The 21274-nt window shown below is 41.6% G+C and overlaps 1 protein-coding gene across 1 annotated transcript; it reads left to right on the forward strand.

The window, feature by feature from the left end:
- Positions 1-1745: 1745 nt before the first annotated feature.
- WBP11 (WW domain binding protein 11) lies at positions 1746-21033 on the forward strand. The gene is made up of 12 exons (XM_049783719.1): positions 1746-1884; positions 4249-4360; positions 4832-4863; positions 6586-6679; positions 8710-8906; positions 10946-11079; positions 11732-11931; positions 13230-13415; positions 15301-15402; positions 16050-16337; positions 18021-18203; positions 20070-21033. The coding sequence occupies exons 2-12, from the start codon at positions 4297-4299 to the stop codon at positions 20501-20503; spliced, it is 1914 nt and encodes a 637-aa protein (XP_049639676.1). The 5' UTR covers positions 1746-1884; positions 4249-4296; the 3' UTR covers positions 20504-21033.
- Positions 21034-21274: the final 241 nt, after the last annotated feature.

A 21274-nucleotide genomic window follows, 5' to 3' on the forward strand; every position in this document is an offset into this window, starting at 1 on the left:
TCTTTTTTTCTTTTTTAGGATGTAAAATTGTCTCAAACTGAAAATATAATTTTTTAAATTTTCTTTATTTTATTGAAACCATTGTGGTTTACAGAGTCCTTCAGTTGGATTTCAGACATGCAATGAATCAGGGCCAATCCCACCACCAGTGTCAACTTCCCTTCTCCAATGTTCCCAGAATGCATCCCATGACCCTACACTCTACCCTCCCAAGCCTGCCATCATAGCAGGCCCATTTTAAATTTTGGATGCTAAAGTTTGGATCTCATGATTTCATTGTTATTGACTTTGGCTTGGATGTTTAGTTCTATCTTTTCTTAACACCACCAATGCACCTTAGACATCTTAGCCCCTGTCCTTCATCCATTTTTTTTTTATTTTTTCCTTCTTAATTGTATAGAAAAATGTATCAAATTGTATACATAGAAAATTGTATACATATAACTGTATACAATAAAAATTATATGCAATTGTATATATAGAAAAATGTATCTTAATTGTATAGAAAAATCTATCTAAAAGATAAAAAAGGGGGTGGTTGTTTTTTGCATGGGCACAGCAAAAGTTGTGGAAAATAGAAAGAATAAAAAACTTTGGCCTAAAATAAGGTTGACCCTGACCCATGAAGCATCCTGCCATAATACCAACTACAGACTGTGGGTAAAGCTATAATTTCTAAGACAGAAGTTTAGCTAAGAAACAACTTTTAGTGGTGTTAGGACAAAAGGACAAATCCTGGACCACCAAATTAATTCATATAACTCGCTGAAAAATAATATATATGTCCATTGACAGAAGTGTTGTATCTCTTAACACTTTCCTAGGGCTACTAAGATGAAAAATAAGCTCGAGTATCCTCTAGCAAATACTTAACCTTACCTTTAAGAAGAAGCGAACGGGGGAAAAAATCTTAAAAATCTGAATATGCAGAAGGTACAGAAGGAACTAAACCTAGGAAGCATCACGGGTAACGTCGTAAAGGGTGCATTCAGTGTGGAAACTGAATTCAGTGTGAAACCAAAATCAGCTTCCACTCTTGCATGTATATATTTATGGAATGGGGGGAGGAGGAAGCTCACATACAGTGCACAGGGAATAGTACTTGCCCCTTCTACCCCACCACATTGAATTTATGATTTTGTTAAGGTTTCCATTGCAAAAATCCTGTTAATTAATCGCACAAATTCTGTTGATTAATTAATTGCACAAATCCTGTTAATACAGGTCCTGACTTTTTCTTTTTTTTTTTTTTCTTGGGTTTTTGGGCCACAACCTTTGACGTTCTGGGGTTCCTCCTAGCTCTGCGCTCAGAAATCGCTCCTGGCTTGGAAGGAACCACATGGGTCGCCGGGGATCGAACCGCGGTCCGTCCTAGGATAGTGCTTGCAAGGTAGACGCCTTACCTCGAGCGCCACGGCCGCTCGGGAACCTAACAAGGGACTTTTTGACGGACAGCGACAAACCGGAAAAAACCACCACATCGCGCCGCCTCAGGCCCCGCCCCTCAGCCCTGTAGGAAGCGCACAGAAATGACGTCAGAAGGCTATAAAGCAAATCCGATCGGTCGCCGAAGAGCCTGTCGAGCGGCTCTCAGCCAATCATCAGCCGAGGCGGGATTACTTTGGAGCGGAAGCCGCTCTGGCCCCGAAATGCGTGTTGATTCTCTATGGTTCGTTTCAGAGCCGGGAAGCGCGGAGCTTGCCGGGGACCGGGGCTTTAGGGGCCGGAAGTGACGTCACGGTGGCGGAGGGGCGCGAGCTTTCAAGATGGCGGTGGCTGGTAGGCTGACCCAGCGGCCGAGGTGAAGGCCCCGACGTCCAGAAAACCCCGAAAATCGCCTTCTTCGCCGCGCCCGCCAGCCCCAGACGCCTGCCCGACTAAGATGTAAGTGTGCAGGGGGTGGTTCTGCTTCGTTCCTTTGCATCTCCGCCGTCCCTTCGTGGGGGCCTCGGGGACCGACGCCAGGCCCCGCTGTGTCTTCTCGTCCTGCCTCTGAGAATTTAGGGTCTCACTGAGGTCACGACCCCCGCTTGGTGGTGGCGAACATGTCGGGGTTCGGCGGCTTCTGCCTTCGGGGACAGTTGGAGGCGCCTCGTGTCTCAAACCTCACACTCGAGTCCCAGGTCAACCGTCGCCCCGGCTTCGGCGGTTGCTGCGGCTGCTCCAGGGTTTGCACCCCATCAGCGCCTCTGGGGCTGGTGCAAGGGGACCCCCCCCCCGCACGGTTTGGGGGAGCTGCTTCTCTTTCCTGTCTTCTCGGCTGGCTTTTGGGATTCCCCTCCTCAAAAAAAAAAAATTGAAGGGATTTTTTTTTTTTTTTGGTTTTGATTTTGGGCTCACACCCTGCAGCCCTCAGGGGTTCCTCCTGGCTCTGCACTCAGACATCATCCCTGGCAGGCTCGGGGGACCATACGAGATGCCTGGATTCGAACCATTGTCCTTGTGCATGCAAGGCAAACAAACGCCTTACCTCCATGCTATGTCTCCGCCCCCCATGAAGGGATTTTATTTTTTTTCCTTTTTTTCTGAACTAAAATCTTGAAATGTTATTATAACATTATAAATAGATCTCTGGGGGCGGGTAGGGTGCTTGCTTGGCAGGCAGCTAAGCCAGATTCAATAACAACACACACTAAGCCAGACTCAATAACAACACACACAGAGATGGTTCCTTCCCTGAGCCCACCAGAAGTGAGTCTTTGAGGGCAGAGCCAATAGTAAGCCCCGACCAAGTAACCACCAACCAAGTATGCCCCTACCCCCAAAAAATAAATCAATAAATGCATTCGGGTTTCACTTTATTTCTCTGCTCGGTTCCCTGGCTGAAGAGGTAAGAGGTGGAGTCAGTCAACCTGCACTCCCAGATTCTGCCTACTCAGGGATGGAAAACACCACAAAATGTTTCTTTAGTCTACCTTAGCCTTCTTGAAGTTTTCTATAATTACTTTGGGGTCCGCTGGGATTCTCAGTGCACCACCACGATTCCTTCCTTCCTTCCTACCCCCTCCACATCCAGAAGGGAATGTCGACCTATGGGGGTGATGTGTTCTGGTCCCAGGACGTGCCTCTAAGTGTGTAGGAGGAAACCTAGGCAGCTTGAGCATTAGGCGTAGGAAGCTGTTAGTAACAAGTCAGACACAGACTCCTTTTTTCGGGAGGAAGGGATGGTCGAGTTGTGTGTCTCACTAAAAACACACCCCTTTTCCCCCATCCCACATGTTTGCCAACGTGTTTCGGTCCACTGCAGTTACACGAGATGCCACTGGGAAGAATCGACTAAAGTACCCAGGCTGCGATCACCCAAAATAAGATCAGTGGACAGGGTTTGACATTGTTAGGCATTAGGGTTCTCCTTCAAGTCCTTTTTTATTTATTTATTTATTTTTAATAAAAAGGCAAACCCAGGGTCAGGCAGGCTCTGTCAAGGAAAATGTTTATTTTTTTTTTTGGCCACACCCGGCGGTGCTCAGGGGTTACTCCTGGCTGTCTGCTCAGAAATAGCTCCTGGCAGGCACGGGGGACCATATGGGACACCGGGATTCGAACCAACCACCTTAGGTCCTGGATCTGCTGCTTGCAAGGCAAACACCGCTGTGCTATATCTCCGGGCCCGGAAAATGTTATCTTAATGTTGACTTTTAACCTCCATCAAATTATTTGGAGTGTTGTCTGACTCCTTCACATAGTATACTTTGATTTTGAATGTGTGTGTGTGTGTGTGTGCAGTTTTAAGAACGATAAAACTGAATTAAAACCCCATTTGAATGAGCTTGACTTAATTTGAGTTTTGGCTGTCTTTGGGGTTCTGTGTTACATGCCAAGAAAAACCAGGGATAGGGCATGCAGGAAGTCTGAGTCTGTCTCTGTTCTGGCACCCTAGATGGAATAATGGGAGCACGCTGGAAGAAGACTAATGCTTCTCATGTTCATAGTGGTTGTCTTGTATTGAGGCATTTTCTGATTGATTTCTTCTATTGACAGTCCTATGATCCATAAAGAGAGTTAAATTAAGGACATAATACGTCAGTAATCTTTAAACTTCAGTTTCCCTTAAAAGAGCACTAAGGACCTAATTTTTTATGGTCAAGCAAGCAGATACTATCTTAAGTGGATCTTAAAGTAAAATGAACAGTCTCAAAATGTTACCAAAGAAATGTTTTTTAGATATCCGTGAGTGTTTCATAAATACATACAAAGGAAGAATTTTTTTTAGTGCAGGAAAAGTAAACTCTTTATTTTTCTTTGCAGTTTATTGTTTTCTTTTTAATGAGCAAGTAAACTACACTACTCATCAACATGGGACGAAGATCAACATCATCCACCAAGAGTGGAAAGTTTATGAACCCCACAGACCAAGCCCGTAAGTGTCATTAATGTGGAATGAAGAATAGTAAAAAAAAAAAAAAACTCAAGCCTTGGGGATTGTTTTATTATGTCTTAATTTAAAAATTAGCAGTACTTAGAATTAATAGTTACTGTTTTTGTAAATACATGATAAAGAAATTAAATACCATATTTCTTATATGAATAACTTGCAAAATAGAACTTAGAGCTTTCTATTACTAATTTCTGAGCAAATTAATGTTATATGATCTTAGAAAATATATTTTCTCCAGGTTACATGAAAACCTATTTGTTGCATATTTTTAATTTACATAATTAAGTAAATAATTAAATAGAGGGATACTATTGGCATATAGAGTGAGGGGCAGCACTATTGCTAAATACCTGTCAATGCACAGGGCAGCCTCTCATACTAAGTATTATCTTTATTAAATTAAAGTAATTGCTAATGATGAGGATTCAAATGTTTTATATTTTCTCTCTCAAGGGAAAGAAGCCCGGAAGAGAGAATTAAAGAAGGTAGGCGTTCAGAAGCATCCTTTTAAATATAAATATGAATTAACACATGTTATTTGGGATTAGATGATTTCAAAATAACTTTTACAGTTATATGCTAGGAAAAGTATTACTTTGTGCTTCTTTTTTTTTTTTTTTTTTTTTTTTTTTTTGGTTTTTGGGCCACACCCGGCGGTGCTCAGGGGTTACTCCTGGCTGTCTGCTCAGAAATAGCTCCTGGCAGGCACGGGGGACCATATGGGACACTGGGATTCGAACCAACCACCTTTGGTCCTGGATCGGCTGCTTGCAAGGCAAACACGCTGTGCTATCTCTCCGGGCCCGTGCTTCTTAACTATAGAATTTATTAAGACCAATAAGGAATTTGCCTTGCATTCAGCAAAATCTGCTTCTATTGTTTGTACTACATTATAATCCACCAATTGCTACCAGGAGTGACCCCTCATTGCTGAGTGACCCCATAAAACCCTCCTTTTTTTTCCCCTCTTTTTGCTGAACCAAAATCTTGAAAACTCAACTGAAATAACATTATAAATAGATATATGGGGGCGGATAGGCTGCTAACCCAGATTCAATACTGGTACCCCAGATGGTTCCCTGAGCCCACCAGAAGTGAGTCTTGAGTGCAGAGCCAATAGTAAGCCCTGAATCACCACTAGGTGTGCCCCCCAAAAAAATAAATAAATGCATTATGAATTATTTATGTCTCCCATAAATTTTACTATTAGATAAAAATATGCTACTGAATAAGCATATAAATAGTTTACATTTGTTTCAATTAACTTTGTAGCTCTTGAGTTTTAATAAGAATTTACCTTTTAAAAAAAATATGAATTTACCTTTCGTTTGTTACCTTGTTTGGGGGTCACACCTGGCAGCACTTGGGTTACTCCTGACTCTGCTCAGAAATTATTCCTGGCAATCTTGGGGAGCCATATGGGATGCTGAGCATTGAACATGGATCATCTGTGTGCAAGACCCTACCCACTGTACTATGGTTCCTGCCCAAGGATTTACTTTTTTAGTATCAGGCTTTACTCAATGAGAAAACTTAGGTTTTATTTTATTTGGTTTTGGGTCTTGGAGTCACACACAGCTGTGCTCAGGGATCACTTTTGGTAGGGCTCAGGACCACCTGGAGTGTTGAGACTCAAACCAAGCTAGGCAGCAATATGCAAGACAAGCATCCTGCCTGCTTCACTATATCTCTGTCCAAACTTAGAATTTTAATAATTTGAAATTGTGTGTTCTTGTTGTAATTTTTAGCACTTTATTCTACTGTGTGTTTCTCTTAAAGCATACAGCTGCAAGCTTCGTGGAGATTTTGTAAAACTATCTTAATTGACCAATTTTTTTAAGCTTTTTTGTTTTGTTTTTGTTTTATTGGGGGTGTACAGCACAATGTCAACAGAAACATGCTCAGTAGTGCTCAGGGCTTACTACTGGCTCTGTATTCAGCGATCACTCCTGTTAGCACTTGAAGAACCATAGGCATGCTGGGCATCAAGCTTAAGTCATCATGTTTAAGGCAAATAACATAGCACCCTACCTGCTGTACTATCATTGCTTGGTTCCCTAACTGGTCAAGAACTTGCAAGGTTAAAAGAAACACGAAAACTACACTTTGGGGCCAGAGAGAAAGTTTAGATTCTTTAAGCAGATTGAATTAAAAACTTGAGAGTGCACATCTTGACATTCTGTTTTTATTGTTTGTTTGTTTTTAAGAACAAAAAACAACGCATGATGGTACGAGCTGCAGTTTTGAAGATGAAAGATCCCAAACAGATTATCAGGGACATGGAGAAATTGGATGAAATGGGTAAGAATATATTTTTTAAAAGTTTAGCTTTTATACAGCAGGGATACAGTTTGACACATTGATACTAAATAAACAGGCAGGTAAATAAAACATCACAGACATAAAAAAAAATTTAGGGCTGGTAGGTCGTTTGCCTTGCATGAGCTAACCTAGGACGGACCACAGTTCGATCCCCTGGCATTCCATATGGTCTTCCAAGTTAGGAGCGATTTCTGAACGCATAGCCAGGAGTAACCCCTGACCATCACCAGGTGTGGCCCAAGCACACACAAAAAATGTAAAGGATGATTGGTGACATGGAATTTAGATTTAATTTAGTGTCAGAAGGTTGAACTGTGGTGGTGAGGCTATTGCTAACAAGATCTCATCTAAAATAAGAAAATAATCACTTGAACTGATTGTGATTATGAAAACCAGTTTGGCTGGCTTGTTTTCGACGTTTTGATAGCTGATTTTCAAATTATCTTGTGGGGCTTTTTTTTCTTTTAAGAATTAAAAAGTTGTTGATGTTTAGTTTCCATCATAGTGTTCAAATACCCATACCTTTACCGGTGTTCATTTCCTGTTACCACTTTCCCCAGTTTCCCTCTCCTCATCCCACCCCCTATGGCATATCTCTCTCTTCTCTCTCCCACTCTACCTCCCTCCTTCCTCTCTCTCCCCCACAACTTCCTTTTTCGTCCTTTTTTTTTTTTTTTTTTTTTTTTTTTATGGTTTTTGGGCCACACCCGGCGATGCTCAGGGGTTACTCCGGGCTGTCTGCTCAGAAATAGCTCCTGGCAGGCACGGGGGACCATATGGGACACCGGGATTCGAACCAACCACCTTTGGTCTTGGATTGGCTGCTGGCAAGGCAAATGCCACTGTGCTATCTCTCCGGGCCCCCTTCTTCGTCCTTTCCCCCTGCTTTCCATATCCCCTCCTTCCCTCTGTCCCCTCTTTCCTACCTGTGGTTTTGAATACTGTTACTAAAGAGTTTTCGCCCAGAGTAATCACATCCAACAATTACTGTCATCTTTTGTAACTTCACTTTCCACCCAATATTTTTATTTATTGTCTTTGGGTATTAATCTCAAACTGGGATTTTTGTTTTTAATATCCCGCTGATCCTTCTATGTCTGTCCATCTGCCCCTGGCTCATTTCACTCAGCATGATACTCTGTGCCTATTCCTGCTGGATAAGGAAATTTCATGACACTTTTTTTTTTGGGGGGGGGGGGCCACACCCGGCGATGCTCAGGGGTTACTCCTGGCTGTCTGCTCAGAAATAGCTCCTGGCAAGCACGGGGGACCATATGGGACACCGGGATTCGAACCAACCACCTTAGGTCCTGGATCGGCTGCTTGCAAGGCAAACGCCGCTGTGCTATCTCTCCGGGCCCTCATGACACTTTTTTTTCTGCATAGTATTCCATGGTATAGATAAACCATAGTTTCTTTTTTTGGGGAAGGGGGTTGGTTTTTGGGCCACACCTGGTGTTCTCAGGTTACTTCTGGCAGAAATCGCTCCTAGCTTGGGTGACCATGTGGGATGCCAGAGGATCGAACCGCGGTCTGTCCTAGGTTAGCGCTTGCAAGACAGATGCCTTACCGCTAGTGCCACCACTCAGGCCCCATCATAGTTTCTATATCCACTTATCTGTTCTTTTTTCTTTTTTTGTCCTTAAACTCGATTGATTGATTTGTTTTTGGGCCACACCCAGCAGTGCCTGGCTCTGCACTCAGAAATCACTCCTGGCATGCTCGGGGACCATAGGGAATGCTGGGAATAGAGCCAGGTCCCTCCTGGGTTGGCCACATACAAGGCAAATGCCCTACACTGTGCTCTCTCTCTCTCTATGGCCCCCCATTTTATCTGTTTTTGAGCACTTAAGTTATTTCTAGATTCTGGCTATTGTGAATAGTTTTGAGCAAGGAGTACTCCATGTGCACCACTAGGTGTGTTCAAAAAAGGTACAGTCTATATATACAGTAACTCATTCAATGTTTAGTTCTTCCGTGTCTAATTTTATAATCTGTTTTTTCTCAAGAATTTAACCCAGTACAACAGCCGCAGTTAAATGAGAAGGTGCTGAAAGATAAGCGTAAAAAACTGCGTGAAACCTTTGAACGTATTCTGCGACTCTATGAAAAAGAAAATCCAGATATATACAAAGAATTAAGAAAGCTGGAAGTAGAATATGAACAGAAAAGGGCTCAACTTAGCCAGTACTTTGATGCTGTCAAGGTAATCAAGTTTCTTTTGAGAAATAAACTGACGTTTAATACTTAGATGTGCTCCAGAAATTTGGTTGATTATACTGAACTTTTTTCTTTGGCAATTTAAATTTGGCAATTTAAATAGTAGCTCCAAACTAGAAACATTCCCAGCTCATCAACACAATAGGTAAACAAAAATTGAATACACCTGAGCATAAAAAGAAATTATCTGCTGATAATCAACATTATAGGGTAAAAACATAATTTAAAGGATAAATTTCAAAAACTTGAACTTTAAAAAATTACAATTTTATTTATGTAAAGAGCAGGCAAAGATAGGAAGGTAACAGTAGGTTCCTGATAATAGGTAGTGTTAGCTATTGACTTAACTGAAGGACTGAGAAGTGTGTGCTTACCCAATGGTCCTCAAACTACGGCTCGCGGGCCACATATTGTATTTATTCCCATTTTGTTTCTTCACTTCTAAATAAGATATATGCAGTGTGCATAGAAATTTGTTCATAATTTTTGTTTTTACTATAATCTGGCCCTCCAACAGTCTGAAGGACAGTGAATTGGCCCCCTGTTTAAAAAGTTTGAGGACCCCATGCCATAACTCAATAAATTTGCACATTCAATATATGGAATAGCCATATGGCAGTAAGTGTTTGTCAGGTAAAAAGAGTCCCATTTCATAGCAGACTAAGGTAACCTGTAGGTCACCAGTTCATGTAGTAAAAATTCCACGAAGTAACATTAAAGCAGGGCTCTCAAACTCTTTTTACCTGGGGGCCGCAGGAGGCAAAGTTGGGGTGATCCTTGAGTGCAAAGTCAGTAGTAAGCCTTCAACATTGGGAGTGTGACCCAAACAACTAAAACAAAACAAAAAAAAAGATTCCTCTAGGGCAGGGCCACAAAACGTGCCGTTTGCAGCCCGCAGGCCACGAGTTTGAGACCTCTGCATTAAAGTTAAGACTCCAAGAGCCAGAGAGATACTACAGTGGGTAGAGCACTTGCCTTATGCACAGCCAACCCAAGCACCCCCTCTAATTACCCCCAGCACCACCAGGAGTGACCCCTGAATACAGAGCCAAGAGTAATCAGGTATGGCCCAGAAATTAAATTAGAAGCCAAGTTCTATCACTGAGTATAATTTCTAAGTTCATTGGTATTTTTTACTCTTTTTTTTATTGTTTACTTTTTGTTTGTTTGTTTTTGGGCACACCCGGTGATGGTCAGGGGTTACTCCTGGCTATGTGCTCAGAAATCACTCCTGTCTTGGGGGACCATATGGGACGCTGGGGTATCGAACCGCAGTTTGTCCTAGGTTAGCGTACATAAAGCAGACACCTTACAACTTGCACCACCATATTATGTGTGTGACAATAGTGAATTACAAGTCTTTTGCAGTAATCTTTAAGGTACGATAGTGACAATGAATCAGGGCCATTCCCACCACCAATATTCTCCTCCCTCCACCCCTGTTCCCAGCATGCATCCCATATCTCCCCCCTTTACTTTCTGGACTGCCAGTGTAACTGGTCCCCTCTGTGTATAGCTTGTTGTAGATTGGGTATCAATTCTGTTGTCATTGACCTTGGGTTTGGTGTTTAAGTCTGATCATTTTTTATTTCCACTCAGTGTTCATACTACTGTTTGGTCCTGGTACCATCCATTCTTTTCCCCCTCAATTTATGAAGCACAACAAGATGATTTAAGTTCTGTGGTTCTGTTGGGGGGGGGGGAGCTTGGAGGAGGTATTTGTTACTCTTTCATCCAGAAAATATGTAATGTTTTAGTTACTAATATTTCAGCAGTTGGCTATTTGTAAAACAGCTCCTGTTTCAAGTTATAACCAGAAAGGATTATCTGACAAAAACAGCTAGCTTTGTGCTCCTTTAGAGAAAATATTTTCTTCAATTCAGTAATAGTTTTTGAGAATACTTTAGACTTCCTTTTTTCATGTGCTAGTTGAAAAATCTCGTTTATGAAACATATGGCAATAAGTTTTGAATCTTGCTTGTGGATTACTCTTGGTATACTATTGAAGGATTCCCTCTATTTCAGAATGCTCAGCATGTGGAAGTTGAGAGTATTCCTTTGCCAGATATGCCGCATGCTCCTTCCAACATCCTGATCCAGGACATTCCCCTTCCTGGTGCCCAGCCACCCTCTATCCTTAAGAAGACTTCAGCCTATGGGTAAGGAAATGACAACATTTATTAAAAGTGCTTTCTAGTGTGTTCAAAGGGCTAAAGTTTGTGTCTTGTATACTCAACACCCCAGGTTTGATTCTTAGAGCACATGGCTCCCAGACAATATGGAGAAGGTAGCCCTAGTGATCCTCAGCTTTGTGGACCTGAGTAGTTTTGCAATGCTGGACTCCCACTGAATGATCCTACCAAGTTGTCTAATTATTGCTAGGAGTAGCCCCTAAGCCCCCTGACCATATATAGATGCCCACCCCACCAAAACCCTGATGTTTTTCATAATTAGAAAATGTTGTGGGGCCAGAGTGATAGCACAGCAGTAGAGTATTTGCTTTTCACACAGCTGGCCCAGGACAGACCTGGGTTTGAGCCCTGGCGTCTCATTTAGTCCTCCAAGCCAGGAGTGATTTCTGAGTGCATAGTTAGGAGTAACCCTTGAGCGTCACCAGGTGTGGCCCAAAAACCAAAACAGAGAAAAAATCTAGTAATATGCTTCTATCGTATGCCAAAATCAATGTAGTTGAGAATAATCAATGCAATAAAGAACTGATCATCAGTGATTTTACTGTATATGAAATGCTTGAAAACCAAAAAGGGAAATAACTTTCATTGTTAATGTTATTACTATAAATTTCTTTCCTAGACCTCCATCTCGGGCAGTTTCTATACTTCCTCTTCTTGGACATGGTGTTCCACGGTTGCCTCCTGGCAGAAAACCTCCTGGTCCTCCTCCTGGACCACCACCTCCTCAAGTCTTACAGATGTATGGCCGTAAAGTTGGCTTTGCCCTAGATCTTCCTCCTCGGAGACGAGATGAGGACATGCTATATAGTCCTGAGCTTGGTAGGGATTGACTTTTTTATTTTTATCATTGCAACCTCTTTACCTTTTTTTATGTGGGCCCTCCTGCACTTGGGAAATAAGTACAGCATATAGGGTGTTTGCATTAACGCAGCCAACCTAGGTTCAGTTTCTGGCATCTCATATGTTCCTTTGAGCCCTGTTTACCACCAGGAGCAATTCTGAATGCAGAGCCAGAAGTAACCCCTAACAAGGGCTCTATGTGCAGGGATACAAAACAAAATCCAAAAATGAAGGTATATAAAGGTATATAACTGATAACTAAAGAAAGGCATCATACATGAGGGAATATAGAAGTAATCAAGTATATTGCCTTTCACTTTCTGTTCTCAGATAAAGCATTTATGTGTGTGTGTGTGTGTGTGTGTGTGTGTGTGTGTGTGTGTGTGTGGGGTGAATGTGCGTATATAACAATTTCTTAAGTGGGATTTTTTTTTTTTTTTTTGAAACATGCACTTTTTAAAATTTTTTGTGTTTACAATTGTTTTGGGAGCCACATCCAGGTATGCTCAGGGATCACTTTTGGAGATATCCAGGAAACCGTATATGGTGCTGCCATTTGAACCAGGGTCTACCTTATGCAAGGTACATACCTTAGCATCATGTACTATTCTCTCCAGCTCATGAGTCTTCTCTTTAAAAGAAAAATTACATTTGGATTAGAGGTAGATTATACAGGGGTTAAGATACTTTCTGGGTATGCTTTCAGCACTGGTTCAAAATTCCTGGCGCTTCATATAGTGACCCATATTTCCTCCTCTCACAAAAATCTTTACAATCATCATCTAAAAAGAATTTAAAGAATATAGATCAGGGCGGAGCGGTGGCACAGTGGTAGGGCGTTTGCCTTGCACGTAGGTGACCTAGGACGAACCACAGTTTGATCCCCTGGAGTCCCATATGGTCCCCCAGCCAGGAGCGATTTATTTCTGAGTGCATAGTCAGCCAGGAGTAACTCCTGAGTGTCACTGGGTGTGGCCCAAAAACAAACAAACAAAGATATACATCAGATTCTCTGTGAATATTTGAGATCCATATAGAAAAGTCTTTAAAAGAAATTATTCTGAGTTAAATATTGAGAATAGTTGGAGCTGGAGCAATAGGATATTTGTCTTGTATGTGGCTGACCCGGGTTTAATTTCTAGCACTTCAGATGATTCCTAACCCCTGCCAGGATTGAGCCCTAAGCACTGCCAGGTGGGCCCAAACCAAAAATATGGATATATTTGTGTGAGAAGGAAGCAGAGGAGAGTTCGCAAATACTCCTTTTCTCCTCTCAGTTCAGCGGGGCCATGATGATGATGTGTCCAGTACCAGTGAGGATGACGGCTATCCTGAGGACATGGATCAAGACAAGCATGATGATAGCACTGATGATAGTGACACTGACCGATCAGATGGAGAAAGTGAAGGGGATGACTTTGGGCACCGGGATGATGAGAGAGACAATGAAGAAAAAAAGTCAGGTAAGTGTAACTGAAAATCCCAGTGATGGGTCCTGTTTTTTTATTAATGGACCTTTATGAGGAGTTTTTAGCATCTAAAAAGGAAATTCACAGCTCAGAAATCTCATAGTTCTTGGTCTTCAATGGCAATGCCCAAGGGGTGTGGTGGGGGAGAGTGAAGCAGTATAAAAAAGCATTTAGTATACAAGGGCCAGAGAGGTAGCATGAAGGTAAGGCATTTGCCTTGCATGCAGAAGATGGAGGTAAGGTGTTGCCTTGCATGCAGAAGGACGGTGTTTCTAATCCTGGCATCCCATATGGTCCCCTGAGCCTGCCAGGAGCGATATCTGTGCATAGAGCCAGGAGTAACCCCTGAGTGCTGCTGGGTGTGATCCAAAAACAGAAAAAAAGCATATGCAGAAGTCTAGGGGTATGATGAGAGCACATGCCTAACATATGCAAGGCACTAAGTTTGAGTCCAGGCAATATATGTCCCTCCTCTGTTAGCATTGCTGAGAGCAGTCAGGTGGCATGCTAGCACTGCTAGGTATATGGCTCAGGTGACCTCCAGGATTGCTTCTTTACTCCATCGCCCTTAAAAAAAAAAAGTCATACATTTATACTAAAATTACTGTTTTTTGGTGAAAATGGCAATAACTATAAACAACAAAAATAAGTTATCATGTATAGGAAAGGAAAGTAAGGTCTCAAAGCTCACAAGATAGTACAGTGAGTAGGGTACTTTTTTTCACGTAGCCAACCTGGGTTTGATCCCAATACTATACATGATTCTCTCAGAGCCCATCAAGAGTAATCCCTGGACACTACTATGTGTGGTCCCCAAAAAAGGAAAGTAAACTCATAACTTTAAGGAAACCAGTCTGTGGGGCTGCAATAATAGGACAGCAGGAAAGGAGCTTTCCTTTACATGTGGCTAACCCAGATTCAGTTCCCTGTATCCTATGTGGACCTCATGTACCCCAAGGATTAATTCCTGAGTACAGAGCCTGAGTACCTCTGGTTAAGGCCCCAAAACAAAACAGTTCTGGAGAGAAATTCAACAAGCTAGAGCTCATGCTTTGCATGCAGGAGGCGCAGTTTTACTCCTGTAGCACTACAACGGCACCCTTAACTCCTAGGGTGATCTGAAAACTTTTTCTTTTTTTCAAATGATTTTATCTTTAGTATAAGCCTTTTACATTTTGTTGGTTTAGTTTTGGGTTTGGTTTTTTTTGGTTTCGGTTTTCAGTCCACACCTGGCAGCGCTTAGGGGTTACTCTTACTCCTTATGGGATGCTAAGGATCAAACTCAGGTCAGCCATGTGCAAGGCAAACGCCCTACTATTGTGCTATTGCTCTGGCCCCAACCTTTTAAATTTTGTATTGTATCTTATATTAAACCTACAAGTGCAACTCAAGTTTAACTGCCGTGAGCCTAGTGTTAATTACTAATTATGTGTGTGTTATACATTCAGACTGTTATGTATATTTTTAATAGTCTCACCCCCAGCTTTCCCATCCCCTCATGCAGAAAAAGTTGTGAAAAGTCTAGGGCCAAGCACTTAACTTTGCATAAATGTTAACCCAAATTTAGAATACCCTTGGCTTCATATCAGTTTTATATGTTCTGGACTTAACATGTCTCTAGTCAGTTTTCATAATTTTTTTTCCTTTGGAAAAAAAATCACAAGGATGTTGAAAGTATATTTATTTTTCTACTTGCATCTTTTAAGTTATTGGATAAAACATACTAATAGCATATGTTTACACATACTTTGATTAGTATACTGTCTTTATCTTCTGCCTAGTAGAGGACAATATTCATAGCTAGTACTTGCCTTATAGTGAGCATTTACTGAATTTTGTTAATGCCTGCCCACCCACTATCTCTTCTTTGGCTCCTTAGGTTTGAGTGTACGGTTTGCAGATATGCCTGGAAAATCAAGGAAGAAAAAGAAAAACATGAAGGAGCTGACTCCTCTTCAAGCCATGATGCTTCGAATGGCAGGTGAGGTGGGGAGAGAAGAGGGAGTCTTTGATGTTTCCTCATGCCAGTTGCTTTACCTGAATTTTTTCATGTAGCATCTCAGCAACTCAAGAATGTTAAAATATAGTAAACACTTGTTTTATAAATTTAAGGTCTATGATAACCCCTGGCAATGAGCAAAGAGACACTAGTGGTATTGCCCTTCTATTAGTCAGAGGCAAAGCAAATAGTCCTTTGTTCATCCTAGTTTAGTAGCAGATTTTTTGTGTATGTGGGCACAAATAAATTAAGGCACTTCGGTACAGCCACTTAACTTGCATGCAGTCTACTCTTCAGTTCTCAGCACCACATGCACCTCAGGGACCATGTGAATGACCACCAGCCACTGCCAGGTAATGACCCAAACCCTCCTTCCAAAAATTACTATATTGTAAGGTAGATAGCCCGATCCATTAGTTTTTTTTTTGTTTTTTGTTTTTGAAAGCCTGAACTTGGTCAACTCTTCTATACTGGCATAGACAAGTGGAATATAATATACTCTTGATCACATTTGATCAAAGGCTATTAGGAAGTAAGTTTTAAGACAACATTTAATGGTATATGACTTGTATCAGTGTTATACAGACCTAAAAATGAATCAACTTCATTTGCCTGGTTTAAAATTTCAGGTCAGGAAATCCCTGAGGAGGGACGAGAAGTAGAGGAATTTTCAGAGGATGATGATGATGATGATTCTGACGATTCTGAAGCAGAAAAGCCATCACAGAAACAGCATAAGGAAGAGTCTCTTTCTGATGGCTCATCTGGTGCTGCACAGCAGCAAGCTCCCCCACAATCAGTTCCTTCTCAGATACAAGCACCTCCCATGCCTGGACCACCTCCTCTGGGACCACCTCCTGCCCCACCCTTAAGACCACCTGGGCCACCTACAGGCCTTCCTCCTGGGCCACCTCCAGGTAAGCACTTACATGTCCGGAATACCATATTTTCCGGCATATAAGAGGACCCCCTAATTTTAGACTTCCTCTCTGAATCTGGCCAATCTGAGCAGGCTTTTTACAGTGTAGATTCGAGTTCAGAAATTGTATAATTCGCATGCATAAAAAGCCTGCTTGGATTGGCTGAGTTAGAGAGGCGGTCCGAGCAGTCTGGCAATGGTTGGTGCAGGATCGAGTTGGAAAATTCGTTTGGTGGCAATATCCAGACGATTTTCATTTAGCGGCATATTGAAACATTTTTCGGGATATACTCGGCGTATAGCGTATAAGACAACCCCCGATTTTCCGGTTGACTTTTTTTTTTTGTTTCAAAAGTCGTCTTAAACACTGGAAAATACAGTAAGTAAGGTCTCAATGTGATCAGAAATTTTTTCAGTGCCATTAGCATCGATGGTTTTGTTATTTGTTTTTTTTTCCTGGAAGGGTTAATCCCTGAGAAATCAGGTACACCAAGGATAAATTGCATTTGCGTATTTTCAGGCCTTGTTTGCATATCACTAATTTACAACTACTTCTAAACCTCTTCCTCTTTGGGGTTCTTTAATCCTAATTTTAGTGGGGGAAAAAACAACTACATAACTGAGTTGCTTTATTATTATTTTTTTGATAAGTTGATGGACTAAAGGGAGAGTATAGCAGTTAGTGCTCTTGCCTTGTATGCTGTGTAGCCGACAGAATTCCATCCCCAGTATCCCATATAACCTCCTGAGTACCACCAGGAGTAATTTCTGAGTGCAGAGACAGAAATAACTCCTGAATATTGTTGGATGTGGCTCAACATTCCCACCCTCACCCAAAAATTAAAAAAGTTGATTGAGGTTGTGAGAACAGGACACGGTAAAAATACTACCATATTTTTCTTAGGTTGATAATTGTTGGATGTTACTGTAATCTTATATACAGAAGTAACCAGTATTGATCAGTTATTTGGCTTAAAATTTAGCATAAAAATGGGCCAGATAGCACAGGGCTCAATACCTGCACATGTCTTTATTGTGCTGGAACAAGAATTTTGTCTCCCATACTGCATGATTCCCTCTGGGTTTGCTCTTAGTGGCCACCAAGCAGCCTTGCATTGCTGGGTCCAGCCTTGAACTAGTTGAGCCTCACTGGGAATGATTCCCGCAGCTCAACTTGAGCATTGATTAGCAATGCCTCTCACCCTTAAAGAGGTGTAAAGCATTTATAGTTGGCAATAGCATACAGAGATTTTTGGCAGATATTAGTTTCTTAATTAGTTGATCCAGTAAATTTTCTTTATCTGAGTTTTTCCTTTTCTGAGTGGTTCAAAGTTGGCTTCAGCTGAAACTTTAAAGTAACATACCTTATATTCCATTTTCAGTTTATGTTGGACAATTTAATAGTTTCTCATGTTTTGTATAATTCTATCCAAGTAGAGCCAGAATTATTTCTGAGTTAGTGCTGGAATATAAAGAGAAATAGTCTATAACAAATTCGGTGTGGGTGTTTAGATTTTTATTGAATAAATTCTGTTTTTTACACGTTTTCAGGGTTTTTTTTTTAAATTGTTTCAAGTTAAAGTGGTAAGTCAAACCACATCTCAGTAACTTGTTTTTAAGATCACAATTACTATTTCTTATAGATTTGTTTGTAAGTGAATTTATCATTTTCTCTTTTTAGGAGCTCCTCCATTTTTGAGACCACCCGGGATGCCAGGACTCCGAGGGCCTTTACCGCGACTTTTACCTCCAGGACCACCTCCAGGCCGACCCCCTGGCCCTCCCCCAGGTCCACCTCCAGGTCTGCCTCCTGGTCCTCCTCCAAGGGGACCTCCACCAAGGCTACCTCCCCCTGCACCTCCAGGTGACAATTTTGATTTCTACTTCAAAATCATGTTCCCTACATTTCATTTGGTCTGATATTTTTTATTTCGGTACCTTAAAGTCAAGCATTATCTTAAATAGTACAATTTTGCTTTTCACCTGTATTGAAGATGAGTTCTCTCAAAAAAGATTCATGTTTTATTTTGCCTAAAATTTTCCAGTCAAACCACTTTAAATTCAACATTAGAGTCTTTAAAAAATAGAATGTCTGGGGTTGGAGTAATAGCATAGCCGTAAAGCATTTGCCTTGCACGTGGCCAACCTGTGACAGAGCCTAATCTGTCTAATCCTGCCAGGAGCGATTTCTGAGCACAGAGCCAGGAGTAAACTCTGAGCATTGCCGGATATAGCCCAAAAATCAAAATAAATAAAAATAGGGTATTTCTGATTTACTAAATTAGGAGTCCCAGTGTAATGTAAAATTTTGGGTTTTTTTAATGTCCCAATTTAGACTTTTTCCTTGCTTAAATGGTATATTGAAAAATTACTGGGGCCAGAGCTATAGTACAGCAGCAGGGCATTTGCCTTGCACACTGCATCCAGCACAGACCCAGCATCCCATATGGTCTCTCCAAGCCTGCCATGAGTGATTTCTTAGCACAGAGCCAGGAGTAACCCTTGAGCACCACTGGGTGTGGCTCAAAAACAAAAAAAGAAAAATTACTTGTCTTTGTTAGTAATGGCACCTTAGGTTTGATAAAATTAGGTGCTTTACAGTCACTCTTTAAGAGTGGCACGTGAGGGGCCAGGGCCATAGCATAGTGGGGAGGGCATTTGCCTTGCATGCAGCAGGCCCGGGTTCAATCCCTGGCATTCCATATGGTCACCTGATCCTGCCAGTAGTGATTCTGAGTGCAGAGTCAGGAGTAACCCTTGAGGGCTGCCATGTGTGGCCCAAAAACTAAAGGAAAAAAAAGGTGCCATGTGAGAGTCTGGGATACTACACAAAGAGCTACTATGCACCTTCAGGTCCAATATTTGAGCACTGAACTGAAGTAGCCTCCCCCCCAGAAAAAGAGTGGCATTTGAAGAAATTCAAGTCTACAGTTCCTGGTAAATGATATTACATGTAAACTATCAATACATGGACATCTTTCCAATTATGGTAACATTGTAAATAATAATAAAAAAAAAGACATCATGGTCCAGAGCAGTAGCACAGCAGCAGGTATTGCCATGCTTGCAGCCAACCCAGGGCCAACCCGGGTTCATTCTCCGGCATCCTATATGGTCCAGCAAGAGCCTGCTAGGAGCAATTCCTAAGTGCAAAGTTATGTGTAACCCTTGATTGTGGTTATAGCCTAAAACAAACAAAAAAAGGACATCCTCTTAGTTCAGGGTTTAAATTAAAATTTTGAGTTACATTTTTGGAGGGAGGATTGATGTAGAAACCAGTAAATGAAGTATAGAGAATAAAACCCACCTTGATTTTTTTTTTGTCTACACTATACAGCTTGGGCTGGCCCACTGGTACCTGACAAATTTAAATCCCAGTTGAAGTCAGTTGGGCAATAGTATTGTTGAGGAAAAGTATACTGAAGGTGAATAGTGCCTTAAAATATTAGAATCAGAATTTATTTCTGTGATTCAAAGATCAAGCTTTGTGTGTAACTTGTGTAAATTGTTCATTGCTTTTTTTTTTTTTTTTTAATTTGGAATCCAGAGGAATTAGTACAGGGATTAAGCTACTTGTCTTCTTTTCATGTGACCCACCATGTTCAATTCCTGAACACCACCAGAAGTGAACACTGCTGGGCATGTCCTAAATACTCCAAAAATAAAGTTGCCTTCTTTAGAGTAAGTTGTACATTGTGGTATTTACCTGTCTGTTTTCTCCTTCACTTAGGTATCCCTCCCCCTCGTCCTGGCATGATGCGCCCACCTCTGGTGCCTCCACTTGGACCTGCCCCGCCTGGGCTTTTCCCACCAGCTCCCTTGCCGAACCCGGGGGTTTTAAGCGCTCCTCCCAACTTGATTCAGCGGCCCAAGGCGGATGACACGAGCGCAGCCACCATTGAGAAGAAAGCTACAGCAACCATCAGTGCCAAGCCACAGATCACTAATCCCAAGGCAGAGATCACTCGTTTTGTGCCCACAGCACTGAGGGTACGTCGGGAGAATAAAGGGGCTACTGCTGCTCCCCAAAGAAAGTCAGAGGATGATTCTACTGTGCCTCTTGCCAAAGCAGCCCCTAAATCTGGTCCATCTGTTCCCGTTTCAGTACAAACTAAGGATGATGTTTATGAAGCTTTCATGAAAGAGATGGAAGGGCTACTGTGACAACTGCTGATGCCAGAGTAGGCATAGTTCACATCAGTGGTTCATGAAGAAAGGCTCTTAGTAAACATAGGCAAAGAGCTGCTTTCACTGTCAGGGTATTTTCTCATCTCAGTTCAAAGAATATCCTAAGGTTTAGCATTGTTCACAGTTTACTCCAGAGTGTGTGGAGTACTTCATTCAGATTAGATGGGTTGTTGAAGTGCTGCTAACATCCATGCCAGTTCATACCATCATTTTTCTCCCTTTACAAATCTTTGGGAACTTGTGATTGGGGATCTTTGTTATTTGTTTTGGTTCTCCCGGTATGCAAAGGGCACTGGCATACAGATTTCTGAAAAGAAAAGCTTAATTCACCCCATCTAGCCTTTCATGTTTGAGTTATTAATATTTTCTTGTAAATATTTTGTAATATTGTAGTGAAATGGGTTGCAATGTCATTTCCTAATACAGAACAAGATACGTGGGAAGAAATGTACAATTCTTTGATTAAAATTATTTCCCGCTGATCTATGAGTGTTTCATGAATAAATGTTCTCCAAGATACTTTTGTTTTACTAATAATGTAAAAACACCTGTTTCATGGGCAAAGAAATATTTAAGCTCAGTTTTTTGGTTTTTGGGCCATACCAGGGGTTACTCCTGGCTTTGTGCTCAGGAGTCATTCTCTGTGGACTTAGGATCAAACTCAGGTTAGCCACATGCAAGGCAAGAAGTATCTTTCCGCCTGCTTTGGCCCTAGCCTCAGTTTCTGATACAGAATAACTGTCTCAC

Source organism: Suncus etruscus, chromosome 11, assembly GCF_024139225.1.
Source record: "Suncus etruscus isolate mSunEtr1 chromosome 11, mSunEtr1.pri.cur, whole genome shotgun sequence".
Lineage (NCBI taxonomy): Eukaryota > Metazoa > Chordata > Mammalia > Eulipotyphla > Soricidae > Suncus > Suncus etruscus.